This window comes from Rhinatrema bivittatum, unplaced genomic scaffold (genome assembly GCF_901001135.1).
Source record: "Rhinatrema bivittatum unplaced genomic scaffold, aRhiBiv1.1, whole genome shotgun sequence".
In the NCBI taxonomy this organism is placed as follows: Eukaryota; Metazoa; Chordata; class Amphibia; order Gymnophiona; family Rhinatrematidae; genus Rhinatrema; species Rhinatrema bivittatum.
This window is the reverse complement of record NW_021821328.1, coordinates 16,704-39,013: the sequence shown is the minus strand read 5'-3', so window position 1 is coordinate 39,013 and position 22,310 is coordinate 16,704. Positions and strand designations below refer to the sequence as shown.

Here is a 22,310-nt window from a genome sequence, read left to right as displayed (position 1 = left end):
TGCCATCTCAAAGGCAATCGACCTTCAGGATAACTTGACCATGTCATACAATATATGTGCCAAAAAGGCTACCGCCAATTCTCTGGTATTGCTGAACACAGCTTAGGGTAGCTTGAGCTAATAACTCCAGAAAATAGAGTCCTGAATTGTCATGTCCACTGTGGCGAAGGCCTGCTTTAGAACCGCCTCTGTCTTCCTTCCTGGGGTCCCTCAAGGCCCCCAGGAAGGAAGGGCACCTTCCTCTATGGGATGGTGGTTTTGCAAGCCATAGCTGACATGAGCATGTTCACTCTTGGGACGCGCAGCAGCTAATTCTTCTCATCCTCAGGGAGAGGATATAATCACTCCATTATCCTGCCGCCTTTGAGCCGCCCTGAGAGAAGTTCCATTCTGACAGTACCATCCATCTTAGGACCTCATTTAATGAAATAGTTCTTGTGGGCTTACTAATGACCTGTAAGATATAGGTTGCCCTCCGACATGTCCTCTGTTTTAGTGTTTGCTGTTTTCAAGGCTGTCTGAATGCTGGTGATGAAGTCTGCAAGTTCTTCCTCAAAGAGCACTGTCCTTCCTGAGAACTCCTGGGTACACGCGGCGCAGATCTGACTGCCAGCCATCCTTCTCCTGGAGTCTGGCGCGGTGGTCATACCAGGCAAATCCCTCCACTTCCACGTCTCCTGTGAGCAGTTAGGGGCTCCAGTTCTGTTCCCCAAAGATCCATGGTCTAGAGATTTTGCACTTGCCATAAAGCCCATCTTCTACATAGCACAGAAAGCCTGGTATATTACGAGGACAAAATCAGGGGAAAACCCTCTAGGGTGAACTCCTGCCGTATCCCTAAGCTGATTCTAGAACAAAGCCCTGCTATGAGTCTATCATACTGTTCCTTTGGGCTGCTTCAGTTTCCCCTTCCACAAGAAGAGCTACCGAGTCTACTTGTCCTGGAATGAGACCTTTTTTCCCTAGGGTAAGGGAAGCAGCATCCATCCATAGCTGATGTTTCACCCCTCCCGAAGCTCTTCCCCTACATGAGAAGAGATACAGTTATGCCCTTCCCAGGTGTCCACATCCAGTTTGCCATCACAAGATGGGCAGAAGGAGCCTACCTTACTGGGCACCTTCCAAGTGCCAAGGAGCTGCACCTGCTGCCACAGAGTATGTTTTCAGCTGTTAGCGTCTCACTGTATCCAGCACAAATTGTACTTATATAGAGAATCCCCACAAATCCCAGCTCCAAATCCTCTGCCCAGATAGCTTTAGCATTTCTAAATAATTGTAGCAAGGTTTTCACTGTGTCGTTCAAGCACACTGCCAATAGTTAGCTATTCTAGCAACTGCATTTTTTTTTTTTTTTGCACAATGCGGTGCTACCGCTGGTGTACGGGCCTGCCTTAACCCTTGCTGCGGCTCGGTGCGGCCTACACTCTCTTCCTTTTCATGTGCTTCACCCTCTAGCTTACTCACCACCTACCTAATACCGCTGCTCAATGCTGCTGTGCTTTAGACCACTGAAGTCCTCGCTCATATGGTGTAGAAAAACTCTTGCTTTTACTTAGTTGTATTCATCTCAGTCTGAGCAAAGCAGAACACTCAACAACCAAAAAACGGGGGCAGGGAGTCAGAGACAGCGAGCGTGAGAGAGCTCAAGCCCCAGAACAAAACTCTTTTTGATAAAGGCAGGTCCCTCAGGATCACCACTTACTAGGGAAGGAAGTCAACCTAGGAGGGATCCTCAGACCCTCGCAAACAAGGATCCAAGCCCTAGGTACCTACAGCCAGAAAGAAATCTCTGGGAGACAGCTGCACTGGGAAAATCAACCCTGAGAGGTTGTTATCCCAGAAGCTAGTAAACTCCACCAGCCAGGGTGCAACTGATGAATCTGGGAGTAAACAATGAGTTATTCTACCCATGTTTGCAGCTACCTCTGCCTACTTTCCCTTTTATGCAAAAGAGTAACATCATAAGTGGGGTGTGACCTCTGTCTCTGAAAGCTAAGGAATGGGGAAAACCCAAGCAGGTCTAGCAGGAAGAAAAGGGACTGCTGCTCAGCCACCAGGCTGACCCTGCAGGTACACTTTCAATATTAGTGCTCGGATAGAAACTTGGATTCTAACCTTCAAAAAAATGTACATGAGCAGGCACGATTTTGAAAATCTAGAATCAAAAGTAAATATCATTGTGTAGTAAATAATGATTTCTCCTTTTTCAATGCAAAAATAAAAGAAAAAGAGGTTATTTGACTTTTCTTCACCTGCCAACCAATGGCAGTGCAAATGAGGTGCCACTTTCAGCCCATAAAAGGCTGACAGTTTCTCCAAAGCACGGGTGGGAGAAATCTTTTGGACCCAATGGCTGCACTGAGGGCCCAGTTCAGGTGTGTGGGGGAGGGGATGGAGCCAATGAAGGTCCCTCCTGAGTTTCATTCCAGTTTGAGGAGTTACAACTGCCCGAGAGTCAAGTGGCGACACCACTTCCAGATGTGGATGTCCCTTTCGGGCAGCAGGGACATGCTGTTGCCACTGTGTGTCGGGCGCAGTCTTGCTGTTGCAAGCCAGATCAAAGCCTCCCATTAACTGGATATGACCTGCTGGCTGAAGATTGCCCTCTTTAACATGCAGATTTTGTGCTTTTAGCTGTAAAGAATGTGAGTATAAAGTACACACATTCCCCCTGCTTGTAGATCCACAGTTAATTTTAAAATTGTCCCCAGTCTTAACATACCTGAAAAGAGTGATTAAAAATTCAAAGTGAGCATAAAGTCAGATGCGAATGGAGACTGCTCTGAAGGGCTGGGGGGAGCTGAGATTTTGTGCCAGGGATTTAAAAAATAATTCAAATGCATATTGGAGTTAATATTTCAGGTTTCAGACTTACGAGAAACCACCTATGTCTACAATCAGAATAAACCTACCCTTCATATCAACATCCTCACAATTCCTCTCTGCTCCTCCTCCTGCATCAGGTCATGTGATGCACTCCAGTCCACCATCTGTCTTTCAAACACACACACACAAAACCTCCCCTAAATACAAAGGAGGCAGGAGAAATGGTAGGGATGAGGGCGAGACCAGAATCCAGCACACTGGGCATAAACCAAGCCTTTCAATAGCAACTATCGCACATAGGGCCTCTGACCTGCTAAGCCTCACCCACAATTCTGAAACAGTGTCGGCCCTGCAAGGTAATAATTGACTAGGGCACAGACAGAGATTTGTTTCTGGCATTAGGAACTTGCAGAGGCTTTGCATATTTTTAACCAACAATTCAGAGAAAAGAATCCTCAGAAAGTCCGACTCTTCTGTGGAAAAAGAAAACAGCAGGAGCAAAAGATCACGAGCAAAGACAGTATCTTTAGGTAATAACAGAATGCTTCTTGTCTTTGATTGTTTTCAGTGGAATATGGCAGCTTTCCAAGCAGCTCCACCAGCCTGCAGTTGTCGTCTTTGACTCCTTGTGTTGTACTGCTAATATGGTTGCTGCCATCACTTTGGACATTTATAAATCGGGGATCTGTGTCCAGCCACCTCGGAGTGCGGGGAGGAATGCTAGTACAAGGGTCTGCCCATTCAGCCTGTGCTTAAGCGGTGTCTGGCAGTCAGTTGTTTATTAGATTCTTATTTAAATGTTCTGCTCAGTTACAGCAGCTGAGCAATAACAGTTACTGTGTTCAGGACTTGGGGGTAGAATCAATCAGGGGCGATGAAATGCATTGTAAGGATTCCAAACCAGCGGAGCTTTGTGAGCGTGAAATGAACTGCGTGGATTCCTTGGATCCTCAGTGGTGCCAGACGGAGGGAGAACCAAGATAAGCAGAGTGAAATCTCCAGCTTCGTAAGAAGCACTCAGTTTTCACTGGTTCACTTGGTAAATCGGGTTTTGTGGAAAGGGGAGGCTAGAGCTTAGAAACCAACAAAATTGCCTTTCACCAGCAAATTTCCTGGAAAGTTATTTCATCTAATTAATAAGTAAATAAATAAAGGTCAGAAGGAAAAATACTACATGTCCAGAGGGTGGTGGCAATTTGTATCAATACATGCATAAGTCACACCAATTTTCAAAGCAATCTTACACGCGTAAGGTCACTTTAAAAATTCTCTCACCAAAACTACCGGGATACAATTACACTTGCTGTTAGGGATGTGAATCGTTTTTCAACGATTAAAATCATCATCTGATATTTTTAATATCGTCTTAAATCATTATAGAACACAATACAATAGAAATTCTAACGATTTATCGTTAAAAATCGTTAAATCGTGTTAGTGCGCACTAACAGAAAATGATACAAATTGACACTTTCCAGGTCAGTGAAGGTCAGTTAGGAATGAATATGTATTCCTATTGGCTGGCTGTGCTCTTATCTATTGATGTTACCAAGGTTCCCACTGAGGTAATGGTTGGGGGGATGTGAAATGGAAACAGTTGGAAGCTTGACAAAAAAAGTAATGTGATGATCATCACTCATGTGACTAGAACTTGTTTGTTTATTATTTTTGTTAGCAGGCACGTGAAATGCCTAGGTAGGCAGGCAGTGCACCACTCCAGCAGTCACATCATTGCTTCCTGTGCATTGCATTATGTGCACACATTGACTCCAGCTTGGGGACAAGGCAGGTCTCCTTTACTGCACACATTGACTCCAGCTTGGGGAAAATGGCAGGTCTCCTTTACTGCACACATTGATTCCAGCTTGGGGATAAGGCAGGTCTCCTTTACTGCACACATTGACTCCAGCTTGTGGAAAAGGCAGGTCTCCTTTACAGCACACTGACTCCAGCTTGGGGACAAGGCAGGTCTCCTTTACTGCACCCATTGACTCAAGCTTGGGTACAAGGCAGGTCTCCTTTCCTGCACACAATGACTCCAGCTTGGGGAAAAGGCAGGTCTCCTTTACAGCACATTGACTCCAGCTTGGGGAAAAGGCAGGTCTCCTTTACTGCACACATTGATTCCAGCTTGGGGATAAGGCAGGTCTCCTTTACTGCACACATTGACTCCAGCTTGGGGAAAAGGCAGGTCTCCTTTACAGCACATTGACTCCAGCTTGGGGAAAAGGCAGGTATCCTTTACTGCACACATTGATTCCAGCTTGGGGATAAGGCAGGTCTCCTTTCCTGCACACATTGACTCCAGCTTGTGGACAAGGCAGATCTCCTTTACTGCACACATTGATTCCAGCTTGGGGATAAGGCAGGTCTCCTTTACAGCACACTGACTCCAGCTTGGGGACAAGGCACGTCTCCTTTACTGCACCCATTGACTCCAGCTTGGGTACAAGGCAGATCTCCTTTCCTGCACACATTGACTCCAGTTTGGGGAAAAGGCAGGTCTCCTTTACAGCACATTGACTCCAGCTTGGGGAAAAGGCAGGTCTCCTTTACTGCACACATTGATTCCAGCTTGGGGATAAGGCAGGTCTCCTTTCCTGAACACATTGACTCCAGCTTGTGGAAAAGGCAGGTCTCCTTTACTGCACACACTGACTCCAGCTGGGGAAAAGGCAGATCTCCTTTCCTGCACACATTGACTCCAGCTTGTGGAAAAGGCAGGTCTCCTTTACTGCACACATTCACTCCAGCTTGTGCCAGGGTCAGGGCACTGTGTGCAGGAAGATCACAACACCCCTGGTATCAGGGTTAGGACACAAGTTCTAGTCACATTGACTGATCACATTACTTTTTTTGTCAAGCTACCAACTGTTTCCATTTCCCATCCCCCATATACTGTCAGTGGGAACCTTGGTAACATGAATAAATAAGAGGGCAGCCAATAGGAATACATATTCATTCCTAAACTGACCTTAACTGACCTGAAAAGTGTCAAATTGTATCATTTTCTGTTAGTTTTTTCCGATTAGTGCGCACTAACTCCCGTTAGTGCGCACTAATCGGAAAAAAACGATTTTTAACGATTTATTAACTAAAAAATCGTGCCAAACATGATTTTCTTCTCCTGCCAGACGATTTCGATCGTTAAGACGATAGGGCACACGATTCACATCCCTAGCCATCAATACCAGAAAATTCAAGACTTCATTCAAAAGCTAAACATTGCACCTTCTAGCTTTGACATTCTTCAAAGACTGTAGAGAACTTTCAGTTCTTTAGAACATTAATCGGATAAGGTGTACATTTCCATCAATGGAAAATTAAGAACAGGCCACAGTATGATTGTGGCTATTCATCTGAAAATATAGACCACAAATAATCTATGCTTCTTTATTAGAGGAATAGCAAAATTACATGAACTTCCCTCCTGAAGGCTTTGCATGACTGGTAGATCTTAATATTGCTGTTTAGCTCTCTGAATAAATTGCCATACATAAGAGAGAAAGAATAGTTGAAAGTTATACACCTGTGCAGCTAAAATTAATTTTTTTGGCATTAGAACATTATTAGAGGTGCATTATTTTCTTATTGATGGCTAATCTTATGGCAAAAGAAAGAAGTAGTTTAGTGGTTAGAGCAGCAGTTTATGAACCAGGAGACCAAGTCCCAGTGTCACTTTTTGTGACCTTGGGCAAGTCACTTTACCCTCCATTGCCTCAAGTATAAACTTAGATTGTAAGCCCTCTAGGAATAGAGAAATTTGTATAGTACCTGAATGTAATCCGCTGTAAAAAGTGGAATATAAAAATCTGAAAAAAATATTGAGAATGACCTCTCCTGACACTCCAAGGTGAAAAAAAGAACAATTATGAAATTGCTATAATCATATATTCTATTTATTATTTCTAATGAGGACACTGAATAACAGTATTCCATTCATGTTGGCACCAGCAAAAAGGAGGAATCTGCCATGCTTGTAAACATCTGGTAAGGAGCCAAACATCTCTCCTCTTGTTTTTACACTTAAGTGGTTTGTCCAGGTATTTCTCATTGTCTCCTATAATTGCACACTTTCACATTCACCTTATCCTTTTTTCCAGATACAAATATTAAAAGTGCCCATCGGAGGCAGTACATATTATATTTATTTTATTTTCATAAATTAAAGCTTGCCTTTCTACTATAAGTACCCAAACAAGTTACAACAATCAAAATATCCAATTAAAACTCAGTAAAAATAAATAAATCCATTAAAATAACATTTACCAACATATTACATAAACAAAGAATGTACACTTCTATTTCATTACTATCTGTCTCTATAAAAAGGGAAAGGTGGGAGTTCTTCGTATGCTATGTATACTTACATATGTATTTACAATACAAAAGATGTCATGTATATAACCTATCATTCTTGCAAACATAATAAAGAGATTGGTTAGGTGCCAAATGTACATCATTTAGAAATGCTGTATAAAAGATTTGCTGGTCCACTAAAATATATCACAGTCACCAAAATATCCTGGATAGGATCTGAGAGACAAAGAAAAATCTCAGTTCCTCCACTGGTTAACACGTTTTCATTTAATTTAGTTGATTTGTACTCCATGCATAGACCCCCCTAGAACATGCCCTCCACTTCCAACATGGAACACAAACAGCCCTATTCACAAAGCTGTGTTACCATGTTAATGCATGAAAACACATTAGTTACCCAGTGTTCATTATTTCTAAGAGGACCAATTTATTAATTACATGCATTGTCCATGGTAACACAACTTTGTCAATAGGGCTGTTAATGCATAAAGAAAACAAATTTCAAAACCCATTTATCTGGCCAGCTGCCATTTTACCTGGGTAAAAGGACTATGAAGATTGCCCGCCTTTAACCCAGCTAAAAGTACGTATAGGGTTCCACAGATCACATCCTTCTAGAGCCAGATTAAAAAGAGGCATTACTAGGAGCATGCTTTGGCTGGGATTAGGAAGCAGCACATCTACATTGCATTTTCAAATGTGCACGTACCATTCCTAGCCAAATTTAGGTGCAAAGTCCATTGACCCCACAGGCAATTTGGAAAGGAAAAGAGCATGCAGATTTTTGAAAATTGTACCCAAATACTTTGTTTTGAAAATAGCCACCTTTAGTTTTAGCAAAACAAAAAATAAAGTTGGAGGAAAAGGTTCAAAAGAACAAAGAAGCAACTAGGAGGTATAATATGTGTAATCAGAAACAGTGCTGCAGGCACACACATGGGGCAGGTATCTGCATCTAATGATTTCTACTAATGCTGAACCTATCGCTGTTCACATGCAGAGTACATGACATTTTATCAAAATGTCACTCTGACTCACAAAAGTTTGTTTGGTTTTTTTTAAAGAAAGATTTGGCATTCCAAGCTTTGCTTGGACAGTCTTTTTTTACTTCTCCCTTAGGCAATCGTTTGCAGTGAAACGTGATCCATGTAAGAGATGTTGAATTTTCTTTCTGGAACTGTGACATTTTAGTCCATGCAGGCATATTTTCCCTTTGAAATGTGTCCAAGGAACAAGTACCAGCAGAAATTTACAGCTGCTTTTTCTGCAAATATGTTTTCCCTGCAAATTGCCAGACAATGCATTTAGGGGTAGATTGTAAAAGATTGCACGCGCACGTCCATGTACATGCTCTACCCAGCATGCACACATGGATGCATGATTTTATAACATGTGCACGCGCCAGCGCAAGCATATTATAAAATACTAGGTTGGCGCACGCAAGGGGGGGGGGGAGACTGGACTGGGATGGAACTTCCCAACCCCCTAGCCTGACCTCCCTTTCCCTTCCCCTATCTTGCCCTCCCCGTATCCCTATCCTAAACCCCCAAAATCTTTTACCTACCTTTTGCGCCTGCTTCGAGCAGGAGTGAGTTGCGTGTGCCAGCACCCTGCTGGCACGCAATCCCCCGGCAAATGCCGCTGTGCCGGTTGCCTCTAGCCCCGCCCCTGGACAGCCCCTTTCACAAACCCCGGGACTTAAACACGTCCTGGGGGTTTACACGCATGGCCGGGCCTTTGAAAATTGGCCCAGCGCAAGTAGGTGATTTAAAATCAGGCCCATAGTTTTCACAATGCAAAAGCTGCATGCATTGTTACATCTGCCAGCCTAATTCCACCTCTGAATTTGACTACTTTCCCCCAGCTAAAAGTAAAGCATATGCATTGTTGATCTCCATGCATACTTTTATCCATATACCTGCTAAAAATCTATTGAAAATTGCCCTCTTTAACAAGGGTGGTTAACGCCAGTCCTTGAGAGCCACAAGCAGGCCTGGTTTGTAAGATATCCACAATGAATAGGCAAGAGATAGATCTGCCTGCACTACCTCCATTGTAGGTGAATCTAATCTATATCATGCATATTCCTTATGGATATCCTCAAATTTGATTCTTTGTTATGTTGAGCCTTTTCCTCCAACTTTATTTTTTGCTATATTATTTAGTTGGAGTTTATGCTATTTTGCCTCCCTTTGCTGGGTCCCCTTTAGTTTCAACCAAAATTCCTGATAATCCTAAGTAATATAAGTCTGAAAGCTTTTAGTATATACAAGTGAAGCAAAGACTTACCTTGTCTCCTCTAAATATTTTTCCATATCGCACTATTGCTACTGTCCCAGTCAGATTCATGGATAAATTCCTTGTCAAATACATAAAGTCTTCTATGGTGCCATAATTAACATAAACAAGGTCACCCTGAAGACAAATTAAACCAGAGTTAAGATGATAGATAATGTCATTACATGATTTTTCTGTCTCTTTCTAATCCGTTGTACTTAAAAATTTCAGCTTTATTTTGGTGCTAAGTGTTTTTTTCAGGAAGGTATTTGTGATCTAGTCTAGTAGAAAGAGTACAGCACTAGAGGTAAGGTGACTCTAAAAGTCTTATGTGTCTACTTTCACCATTAACAAATCACCTTATCTCCCCTGCTTCACAGCTGTAAGTTGGTAATAAGATCATTCCTCCATCTCCCAGTTCTCCTAATGTTAGTTCTTAAGCATTGAAAAAAGCTAAATTCTAGAGGTGGCTGAGGTGTTATGGAGCTGAAAGCACTTTATTTATAAAACATGTATCTACCGCTATTCCAAAGTCATAGCAGTTAATTAAAAACATTCATAAATATTTTTTACTTTCCAGTACTGATACTATTCTAACAATTACATAAATGAACTAAAAACATATTTTGTCAAAACATATAGAGCAAATTAAAAAGAGCACATCTAAAAAATAAAATAGAATAAATCCACAGAAACTCTTCTTAGATGAAAAGTGGTATATAAAAAAACAAAGATTACTAATTATGTAAGACAGCAATATAAAAGGAAGTTATTATTCATATTATTTTGAAAAGCTCTGACAGATTTATTTATTTCAGCCTTTATAAGGAGGCCTAAACCAGCCATACAATAAATTCTGTACAACCAGAATGATGACTTGCCCCAAAGGGTTTGCCTCAGGATATAAAAGACTTTCCCCAGGTCACTTTGGGTGATAGTAGCAGGACTTAAACTTGGGTGCCCTGGTTCTTAGCATGTTAGCCTGTCCAGTCCTATCCACTCTAGAGTCTTCACAACATAGATACAGTTTCTCCCCTGTTCTAGATCCCAGAATGGGCCCAAAAAACAGCAGGGTAGGCGATCCAGTACAGCCGTGAGGAAAAAAACAAAGAAATGGATGCCACAAGATAGTCCTTTTCAACGTTTAATCAAGGAGACGTTTATAAGAATTTTACGTCTCCTTGATTAAACGTTGAAAAGGACTATCTTGTGGCATCCATTTCTTTGTTTTTTTCCTCTAGATCCCAGAATGACAGCTTTCAAAAGGATGGGTATACACCAGTGTCCAGAGAGGAGCTGGACAGTGAAAGATCACCACATGAAATCATTTTAGAATTGATCTGAAAAATTAATTCACCTTTGGGCCGATACAGTACAGTACGCTCCGACGGAGCTCACTGTTAACCTGCCATTGGACTAGCGTTTTCCCTTACCCCTTATTCAGTAAGAGGCGGAAAACGCGCGTCCAACCCGCCGAACCTAATAGCGCCCTCAACATGCAAATGCATGTTGATGCAAATGCATGTTGATGGCCCTATTAGTCATTCCCGCGCGATTCAGTAAGTAAAATGTGCAGCCAAGCCGCACATTTTACTTTAAGAAATTAGTGCCTACCCAAAGGTCGGCGCTAATTTCTTCCGGCACCGGGAAAGTGCACAGAAAAGCAGTAAAAACTGCTTTTCTGTGCACCCTCCGACTTAATATCATGGCGATATTAAGTCGGAGGTCCCGAAGGGTAAAAAAAAAAAGAAACATTTTTTTTAAATGGGTCGAAAACCGGACGCTCATTTTTGCTGGTGTCCGGTTTCCGAGCCCATGGCTGTCAGCGGGCTCGAGAACCGACGCCGGTAAAATTGAGCGACGGCTGTCAAACCCGCTGACAGCCACCGCTCCATGCCAAAAGGAGGCGCTAGGGACATGCTAGTGTCCCTAGCGCCTCCTTTTCCCCGTTTCTACCGCTGGGCCTAATTTAAATACTGAATCGCGCGCACAGGCGAGTGGCCTGTGCGCGCGCTGGGAGAGCAGGCGTTCACCTGCTCTCCTGCAGACTTTACTGAATTGGCCCGCTTGTTAGGAAAACATCAAATTAGGAAATACCAATTGTTTTATTAATCCCAAAGAAACATTAGAAAGACTGCCCTAGTTTGACCTCTAAGAAGTTTCATGCATTCAAATGTCGGTTTACTATCCTACAATAATTTTTTTTTTAAATTAATAAAAATGTTTTATTTAAAAAAAAGTGCTCTGAAGTGCTATTGTGTGTCCTTTCTCATAATTACATCTCAGGGTCTGGATGTCCAAAACATTATATAGATTTGTCAGAGTCCTTGGCTCAATCACAGACTCCATTTTGTGATAGCATAGAAGTATCCAGTAAACAGCATAATGTCTGAGGAATTGGGGGTTTGGACTTGCTGGGGATGGGGGTGGGATTAATGTGTTTTAGTATATTTACTATGATGCTGTTAATTATTTTATTATGTATTTTTTATATGCTTTGCATTTATATTCTGCTATTTATATGTAATTAAATTGGGAGGAAGTGTTATTTTATGGGTTGTGTAATGTGCCTCATCACTTTCCTAGTGAGAGTGATGGCTGGGTAGGCTACATTTAGGATTGTTTACATTATTTTTATGGGGCAATCCCCAAATCTGTGTCCCTTTCCAGTTTAGTAATATATTTTGGGTTGGGGAGACATAGGAATTTCCATGTTCTGGAGTGTTATAAACATGTTTGTATGTTTGAACCTGACCACTGGATGGTATTTGGTATAATACTTTTATTGGTTATTGGTATGAGTATAGGCATCTGAGTTGGAGTGTTTATGGTGATCTTGTCCCCTTAAATGTATGAGATGCTTTGATTGGTTGGGTGGTGTTCCTGGAAGGTACAATTCTGGGTCAAATTGGCAGTAGTAGCTCTTTTTAGGATGGAGCTGGGAAAGAGATATAGTTGTCCTCGAGTAGCCAGCCTATGGGCTGGTGAAGCCTGGGGATCCCTCCAGTATGGAATGTGTCTTGCAGGGGATTCCCCCACCCACCAGGGAAAAGTCCTGAGGCAGTCCTCCACCTGAGAAACTGATGGGAAGAGGATTTGGAGGAGAGGCGATTCTGCCCACGAAGAAGAGAAATCTTGGAGGAGAAGGAGTGTCCTGAAATAAGGGGAACTTCCAAAGAGAACTAGAGTATGGAGGAGACTGGAGAATCCTACATATTGTCCAAGTAGCGAGGCCCAGGACAACAGAAGATAGATCCTGAGGTCATGAGGTTATGAGTAGCCCTTGTAGTAGGGTGTTAGTGACCGGAGGGGTACTCAGGAATATAAGCTTCATGTCCCAAAGTTGAGAGAAGGAAAGATGGAATAATAGAGGAATAAAAGTACTAAATTCTGTTCAAGTGTAAACTGAGAGAACGGTATTACAAACTTTAGAGTACCATGTAGATTTTAGTAATGTATGTTTGGCACCCCTATCGAGTCTTGCCACCAGATATCACTGTCCCTTAGAACACACTTTAATGAGAAGCCATCCATACCACTCAGTCCCTCTCACTTGAAGAGAGTGGATTGGATGCCTGAAGAGTATTTAGCCCAGCCATTTTAAGACATCGTGGAATTCAGGTAGAGAGAGGTCAGAGAGCAAGATATATTTTTTCCACACTCTGGTGAGGCCTCCCAGTCTCACCAAAGGAGTTTCTTTTAGAAGTGACACCTCTCTGTTTACTCCCTGCCTGAGGGTCCTTCTCCTATTTTGCAGAGAGATAGATTTTAAGCCTGATACCCCTTTGGGGTGAAGGAGCTCTCTACAGGGAACCAAAGACCTGTGAGCCTACTTCAAATCCTAGATAGGCAAGCACTGGGAGAGACAGTAAGGGTAAAGAAGATATCCAGTTTAACATCTGAAAGTATTATTTGGACTTAAGAAAAGTGGGGAGATTTTTGGATCCCCCTTCCCCACTGGGATTTCAGAGTTGAAAACTAACTTGATCCCAAAGATTTTCCCCCAAGAGAAATCCCCTAAAGTAACAACTAAATTATGAAAGAAGATCAAGAGCAGAGGACTCCAAACAGATCTCCACCAGAACCAAGAACCAGGACAGGCTGGGTGTCCGAGGAAGAAGATGACCAAAGGTACAATTTTTTAAGTGATTTTGAAGACTCCTTTATAGGATTCCTGAACAGTAGGGGTGTGCATTCGTTTTGAACTTATAGGTAAAACGCAACTTTTTTTTTTTTTAACTTAAAAAAGTGATGAGGCGAAAACGATCGGATTTCCAACTTATTCAACATAGCTATGTTGAATACGTTGGAAATCGCGATTGTTGATCCAAAATAAAAATTTAAACCCCTCACCTTCCTTAATCCCGCCCCAAAGACTTACCACAACTCCCTGGTGATCCAGCGAGGAGTCAGGACGCCATTTCTGAACTCCTTTGCGAGGAGCACGTGACGTCAGCGCCACGTCGGAGTGACGCGGCGTCACGTGATTCCCCGCGGGTCAGGAGGCCCCCCCAAGCTGGCCAAAAGTTCCTTTTGGGTTGAACGAGGATCCAGGAGCGAACCCGCGGGGAATCACATGACGCCGCGTCACTCCGACGTGACGCCGACGTCACGTGCTCCTTGCAAAGGAGTTCAGAAATGGCATCCTGACCCCGCTGGACCACCAGGGAGTTTTGGTAAGTCTTGGGGGGGGGATTAAGGAGGGTGAGGGGTTAAAAATTTTTATTTGCACATATGGACATAGACTCAACTTATGGAATTCTCCATATGTCCATATTGACCGCAAATGGGACCCCCTTTCGACTTATGGACTTATGAACTTAAACTTTTGGTCTGCACATCCCTACTGAACAGCCACTGGGAGAGTTTGTACAATTAATATAACCATGGGCTCTACCCAGAGGTCTGGATTAAGGATACCTACCTACTAAGGAAAATCATGAATGTACCATCAATCAGACTCACACTTCTGGATAATGGACTTTAATTTATTATTATCAATCAGTAAACACCCAGACCTGGTCCTGACTGAATTATTACAGCCTCTCACCTCACAGGAAGCACAAAATGACCATATATACTCATTGATGACCTTTTCTCAGCATCTGGGCCATAAGCGAGAGCTTCCCCCCATAAAAAGAGTAACCTCCCAGGGAATAAGAGTCAGTGTGGAATGGAATGGTTATCTGGAGCAGCCCCTGAAGAAATAAATCCGTTGTGGGCCCTTAGGAGGATACTACCTCCAAAGAAGGGGTTTACGTATGTTTTACTCTGACTGTGTATCCTATGAACTTTTATCGGAGAATTTTTAAAGCCCAGCGTGCACCAAAACCAGAAGATACATAAGTATGTCTGACCAGCGCACACTGAGCATATTTTAAAAGTCACCCATATATGCATGTATCTCCCAGTAGATGCACAAATAAAAAGTTGCAAAAAAGTGGCAGAGCATGGGCATTCTGGGACTTTAACATGATATGTGTGCGTAAGTATTTATGTGCACAAGCACAGCAGGGGTCCCCTGCCGCATAACTTTACTACTGTAATGCATACCTAGATTTAGCCCAGAGGCTCCGTAAATTTAGACAAATTGCTGGGTTTCTGGGCAGGACCATAAAATCTCCGGGTGCACAATGACGATTTCAGCAACAGCAGTGCAGAAGAGAGGAGATAGAGAGAGAGCGCACTATACAAGGGAGAACGTGATTTTATTGATATGTACCACTGGTAGACGGCCACTTTCAACTCAGGGTGGGTTGGGTAGGAGGGGGCGGTGTTACATTGGTCTTCACCGGCTCTATGTATGAGGATTGCAGGGGCCCGTGGTAAAGAATACCTGTTGTTGTCTGTTGGGGGAGGGAAGAGAGAAAGTGTGTTGTCGCAATACCAGCTTTCCTCCCCCCACCCCCGCTAATCTTGAGAAATCTCAGGGTGAGCAGAACTCAAAAGTTGCCAGGTATGCTGTTATGGATGGCACGTATGTAATAAAATAAAACATTCTAGGCTAGTCAGTGGGGTTTTAAGGGTTGGTGCTAACAGGTTAAAAAGAAAGGCTCTTTAACCTGGAAGTTAAGAAGTCCAATCCCTTACCTGGATGAATAGGGAGCAAACTAGGGAAAATGGTAATTGCGTCAGTGCAAATGTCTACTGAAATCCCCCCACTTACACATTATGCGCATCCATTTAAAATTGTGTGCACATGTACACGCATACAGCCTATTTTATACCACGCGCGTAATTTATAAAATGGCCACGTCCTTTGGCGTGAGCTGGCATACGCGCATATATGTGTGCCCACATGCCGGTATCAAACTTACCATCTCTGTATTCAGTACTGAATGTTTATCCTATGCTAAAATGTATATAGGAGCAGGTTGTAAAATCCAGAAATAAAGTTAAGAGTTGTGGTTATACCTGGGAGTGGTATGACTGTTTTTGTGATACTTTATTTATGCCAGCATTAATAAAAGACAGGTAGGGAGAACTGCCAATGCATTACCTGACAAGTCAAGGGAAAGGGGGCTATCTGACCCTGACCTCCTCATGATTTCTTTACTTCATTTGTTTAGACGAGGCTTGGATTCTGGGCATTGCTTGTATTACCTGACATTTCTTCTGCCTATGATACCTATGATCACCACATCCTATTATACCATCCTAAGGAATGTGGCTTTGCTGGTATGGATCTGTCTTGATTTGAGTCTTATTTATTCAGGTACACCCAACAAGTCAGGACTGGAAATGTCAATGATAGATCGCTTTGGTCTCCCATGAAGACAGGCGTACCACAAAGGTCGGAGTTATCCTCTATGCTTTTTAATATCTATATAGCTTCAATATGTAAACTTTTAGCCAACATTTGCAAAGGCTATAAAATCTATGTGGACAATATACAATTCTTCCTTTGCAGTCAACTTGACTAGTGAGAAAATTCTGGAGATTTGATTATCCACAGTACAGAAATAGCTATTCTTTAATAAACTTGCCCTGAATATGGCTAAAACAGAGTTTGTTCTAATTCAAAGAAAATCAGTCCATGCAAAGCTTTAATGTACAGCAATTAAGATCAATGATCTGTCCTTCCCAGTCTGTTCTTGTATAAGAAATCTCAATGTCTGGATTGACTCAAATCTGTTGTTTTGACAGCACATTCACCAATATGGAGAGAGGGGGAGGGGGGGGGGGGGAGAGGAGAGGGGGAGAGAGAGAGAGAGAGAGAGAGAGAGAGAGAGAGAGAGAGAGAGAGAGAGAGAGAACCTCTAGGGAGGGCTTCACTGTGTGCACCTATTTATATCTCTGTAAGAGGGCCATCTAATAGGTCGAGGTGAAGTGGTGGTTTAGGTTTTAGGGGCCAGTTTTGCATGTAGTGTGAGATATACAAACAGCACAGTGCAAACTGGTGAAGATCTGACATCATTTGGGGTGAGGAAAGTCTCACAAAGATTAAATTTTGTAATATGTTATCTCACCCTAGCTTGATGGTATTTGTATTTTGAGTTTGTATTTTCTAACACTCTCAAGTAGCTCTGAGGTTCTACAAATAAATAACTGATTCATGAATCTGCTTTTGTGGTTCGGCAATTTTATATTGATTGATAAACATATACCAGTGTTTTTTCGTTTGATGTGTGGTTGACGCTTTTATAGAGTCCATCAAGCTAGGGTAAGAGAACATAGTAGAAATTTCATTGCATGTCCCTTTGAGTGTGCCAGCTCATTTGAGTATTACATCAACGGGCGGATTTTAAAAGCCCTGCTCGCGTAAATCCGCCCGGATTTACGCGAGCAGGGCCCTCGCGCGCCGGCGCGCCTATTTTGCATAGGCCGCCGGCGCACGCAGAGCCCCGGGATGCGCATAAGTCCCGGGGTTTTTTGAAGGGGGCGTGTCGGGGCGGGGCCGAACGACGCGGCGTTTTGGGGGCGGGACGCGGCATTTCGGAGGCGGGACCGGGGGCGTTGCGCCGGCCTGGGGGCATGGTTGAGGCCTCTGGACCAGCCCCCGGGTCGGATGACGGCGCGCCAGCAGTCCGCTGGCGCGCGTAGATTTACGTCTGCTTCTCGCAGGCGTAAATCTAGGGACAAAGGTAAGGGGGGGGGGTTTAGATAGGGCCGGGGGGTGGGAAAGGTAGGGGAAGGTGAGGGGAGGGCGAAAGAAAGTTCCCTCCGAGGCCGCTCCGATTTCGGAGCGGCCTCGGAGGGAACGGAGGCAGGCTGCGCGGCTCGGCACGCGCAGGCTGCCCAAAATCGGCAGCCTTGCGCGCGCCGATCCAGGATTTTATAAGATATGCGCGGCTATGCGCGTATCTTATAAAATCCTGCATACTTTTGTTTGCGCCTGTTGCGCGAACAAAAGTACGCGATCGCGCTTTTTAAAAAAATCTACCCCCAAGTGCCCAAGAGAGGGGATGTGTGCATGTTCAAAAAACATGCATCCAGGTTGGACGCATTTTTTTTTGTGCACATGATATTGCATCATCCCCTTAATGTGCGTCCCGAGTAAAAGTGTTCATTAAGAGAAATAGATAACACAAAGGAATGTAATTGTTATGTTCCCAGAAAATGATGCCATATCTGTGATTATGGTGTAGAATGCCCATGAACTTCTGATATATTCAGCATTGAAATTGTAACCTTCTTCACATCCGTGTAAATAGATGCTGGCTGGTTCATCCAGAAAATAAAGTTAATGGTTTGTAAGTTGAAACATGGTGTCTGCTACATTTATTTTTTTTTTTTGGCTAGCATAAATGAATGTATGGGATCAGAGTTCATGGAAGGGAGTTGCTGGGAATCCTTCTTGCACAGTAGGTCAAAGGAGAGAATGGAGTCTTACACTACCCATGTTATTGCCATAAAGATCTACTCCACTATCTGCATGACCATTTTAAGAGCCTTCTAAACAAATTTGGAATGGATGACCCTTAAACCATAGGGAAACCCCATTCCATCATTTTATGTACCCTAACAGGGGAATACCAGGGAAACAGATGCAGTAGCATTAGTGTGGTTTTTAGCTCCCCTAAGTGGAAGACGGAGATGATGAGCTATCAATCTATATAAACCCCTGCTACCATCTTAAGTTGTGAATTCTTTTGTTGCCCCTCCTATGGGCAGCATGTCATTTGTTGCTCCGTTATGTTTATTTTCCAAGGGAAGTACCCTTGAGTCTTAGGGATTGAGATTTGGGTTAAGTGAAGAAGTCAGGGTACACTATTTTGACTATGGTTATTGGAATCTTTCAGTTGTGAGGATAAGTTTTTTCTACCCTTCCTACCTCTGGTTTTGGTTTCCCCTTTTTTTTAGAGAACTTTTATTTGATTCATCTGAGTATCCTAGGGACCAGGGACTCAGTTTCCCATCATTTTGAGGAAGAAGTGTCTCTCACATAGAAAGAATCAAAGAACAATCGGGCCGATACAGTACAGTGCGCTCCGACGGACGTTTTCCCTTACCCCTTATTCAGTAAGGGGCGGAAAACGCGCGTCCAACTCGCCGAACCTAATAGCGCCTTCAATATGCAAATGCATGTTGATGGCCCTATTAGGTATTCCCGCGCGATTCAGTAAGTAAAATGTGCAGCCAAGCCGCACATTTTACTTTCAGAAATTAGAGCCTACCCAAAGGTAGGCGCTAATTTCTTCGGGCACCGGGAAAGTGCACAGAAAAGCAGTAAAAACTGCTTTTCTGTGCACCCTCTGACTTAATATCATGGCAATATTAAGTTGGAAGTCCCGAAGAGTAAAAAAAGTAAAAAAAAAAAATTTGAAGTCGGCCGGCGGCTGTCGGGTCGAAAACCGGATGCTCAATTTTGCCGGCGTCCGGTTTCCGAACCCATGGCTGTCAGCGGGCTCGAGAACCGACGCCGGCAAAATTGAGCGTTGGCTGTCAAACCCACTGACAGCTGCCGCTCCAGGCCAAAAGGCGGCACTAGGGGCACGCTAGTGTCCCTAGTGCCTCCTTTTGCCTGTTTCTACCGCCGGGCCTCATTTAAATACTGTATCGCGCGCATAGGCGAGTGCCCTGTGCGCGTGCCGGGAGAGCGGACATTCGCCCGCTCTCCTGCGGACTTTACTGAATCGGCCCGAATGAGTGTCCCCATGGAGGAATGAATTTACATTGATTTCCAGGGGAAAGAGTAAGGGAAGAGAGACCAGTGGCACCAATCAGGTGTAACCACCATCATCTCAATGAGATCAATAGGGAGAGAGGCACAGGGTGAAAATTGACTCGACACGTTATTAAAGCAAATAGAAATTGTAACAAAAGTAAACTTACTGCATGCTTCCAGGAGCCCCAGTCCTCTCTCCCCTCCTCCTGAGACGTGCACCGTGGCTCCCCTGCCTCCCGGGGGCAGCCAACGGCGAAAGCGGCTTCCAGCAGCCCCACCGGCGAAGGTGCATGAACGCACATCCAATTTGGGCCTCAGGCAGCGAAGGCGCATGAGCGCACGCCGTGACCTGAGCGCCTGGATGGACGTCCGAGGTCACAGCATGCGCTCATGCGCCTTCGCTGCTTGAGCGCCCAAATTGGACGTGCGTTCATGCACCTTCGCCGACGGGGCTGCTGGAAGCCGCTTTCGCCGCCGGCTGCCCCCGGGAGGCAGAGGAGCCGCAGTGCACGCCTCGGGAGGAGGGGAGAGAGGACTGGGGCTGCTGGAAGCATGCAGTAAGTTTACTTTTGTTACAATTTCTATTTGCTTTAATAACATGTCGAGTCGATTTTCGCCCTGCACCTTGCTTCGGAAGGGGGGGGAGAGAGAACTGGAAATACCCGATGCCCGAGCGTAGGAGAACCAGGCCACACCATGTTACTCTCTTGCTCCAACCCACCCACTTATTTGAATGGAGCCTGCCTATTGCTGTCACATCCCTCTAACGCCAGGGTCAGGGTAGGCGGTAAATTAGCGGGTTAAAGACACGGCAAAACAGTTGGTTAAAAAGGTGATAATCGGGCCGCACATTACTGTATAGGAGGGAATAGCTAATCCAATTGTTTACATATCATATACATGCCGTGGGCAGAAAGGGATACGCATCGATTTAAAAAAGCGGTAAAGATTGGTAAAAACGGATAGTGAATCGCGGGTTAGACTTATGCGGCCAAATTGTGGGTAGAAAGCGGATTAGAAACAGGGTAACCGCGGCCGCGCTTTACTGTATCGGCCTGTTAGCTAGATAAGATATCTGGCTAGCTCTGAATATTGAAGTTGGTCAAATAATTTTTCTGGCTAACTTAACTCCACCCTGAATCCCCCCCAAGAACACCTCCACGTTATCCATTAAACTTTTAGCCAGATAAGTAGGAGGCATTCAGAGTAGCAAGAAATTTAAAACTCACAGTTTGTCTGGATAAGGCCTGAACTTAACCAGACAAACTGTTTCAATATTGATCTTAATGTTTTTGTTTTGTTTCAGAAATAAAAATGACAACATATCCCAAATATTAAACACTACAGCAACTCTGCAATACAATATTGCAACATATTGGAGTACATTTTAAAAAAAAGCACGAGCACGTACTTTTGTTCGCGCACCAGGTGCAAACAAAAGTACGACGGATTTCAATAGATACGCACGTAGCCGCACGTTATCTTTTAAAATCCGGGGTCGGCGCGCGCAAGGGGGTTGACATTTGTGCACCTTGTGCGCACCGAGCCCTGCGTGCGCTGCCCGTTCCCTCCGAGGCGGCCTCGGAGAGAATTTTCCTTCCGCCTCCGCCCACCTTCCCCTCCCTTCCCCTATCTAACCCACCCCCCCAGCCCTATCTAAACCCCCCCTACCTGTATCGCAAAAGTTATGCCTGCTGGTGGCCCACTGGCACGCGCCATCACCCAACCCGGGGGCTGGACCGGAGGCCTCGGCCACGCCCCCCGGAATGTCCCCGGGCCGGCACCACGCCCCGGAACACCACAAACATCGCGCCGCCCCTGACACGCTCCGACACGCCCCCTGACACGCCCCCTGACACGCCCCCCCCCAGCAAAGCCCCGGGACTTACGCACGTCCCGGGGCTTGCGCGTGCCGCCGAGCCTATGCAAATAGGCTCAGCGCGCGCAGGGGGGGTTTTAAGGGTTACGCACGTAACTTATGCACGTAACCCTTTTAAAATCCGCATCATTGTGCTTAACAAAAATCATTAGTAAATGATTCTCCACCTATTAAGCTGTAGAAGATTTTGCAAGAAATTAGAAAACATATATTGAAATTATCCTTCCTTACCAAGACATCGCCAGCTGGAGAATAGGCATTGAATGGATTCACAACCGTGGGGTCGTCCTGATCTGGAGTGAGAATTTTTTCTTTTTTGGATGACTGCTCAGTTTCAGTGCCGTTTTCTTGCCAGATTGCCACATAGTTAGGATCACTGGCATTTGGATACGAAAGCAAGACGTTGTAGGTATATATTCTAACTCCATCAAGGTATTCTTTCCATGTGTCATGGATGTGAGTTGCCAAAGTCACTTCTTCTTGTTGACTTCCAGCAATGTGAGGCTTCTTTGAGAAGAATCTGCACCAAAACATTGGGAGCTATTAATATAAATTTAATACAATGTAACACAACCAAGTTGAATTGGCAGCGTCAGGCCCCCACTTTTCAATTACCTGAACAAAAACCTGTAATTGAACATTTCACCTTGCTCATCAGCTAAATTTTATCTGGTAACATTTTACCTGGGTAAAAAGAAGGAGGGCAGGGTTTAAGTTTATCCTAATAGCACCAATATTAAATGCTACCTGAATAAGTCTGATTGAAACAAACACTATTCTATAGAGATGTGAATCGTGTCCTCGATCGTCTTAACGATCGATTTCGGCTGGGAGGGGGAGGGAATCGTATTGTTGCCGTTTGGGGGGGGTAAAATATCGTGAAAAATCGTAAAATCGTGA

General features: G+C 44.1%; 1 protein-coding gene across 1 annotated transcript; it reads right to left on the bottom strand.

The window, feature by feature from the left end:
• Window positions 1–446: 446 nt before the first annotated feature.
• On the bottom strand, window positions 447–21,930 carry LOC115082595 (glutamate carboxypeptidase 2-like; the record flags this gene model as incomplete). Its single annotated transcript, XM_029586811.1, has 3 exons — window positions 447–758; window positions 9,436–9,561; window positions 21,642–21,930. Coding segments are annotated over 3 exons (727 nt in total), but the record flags the coding sequence as incomplete, so codon positions are not given.
• Window positions 21,931–22,310: the final 380 nt, after the last annotated feature.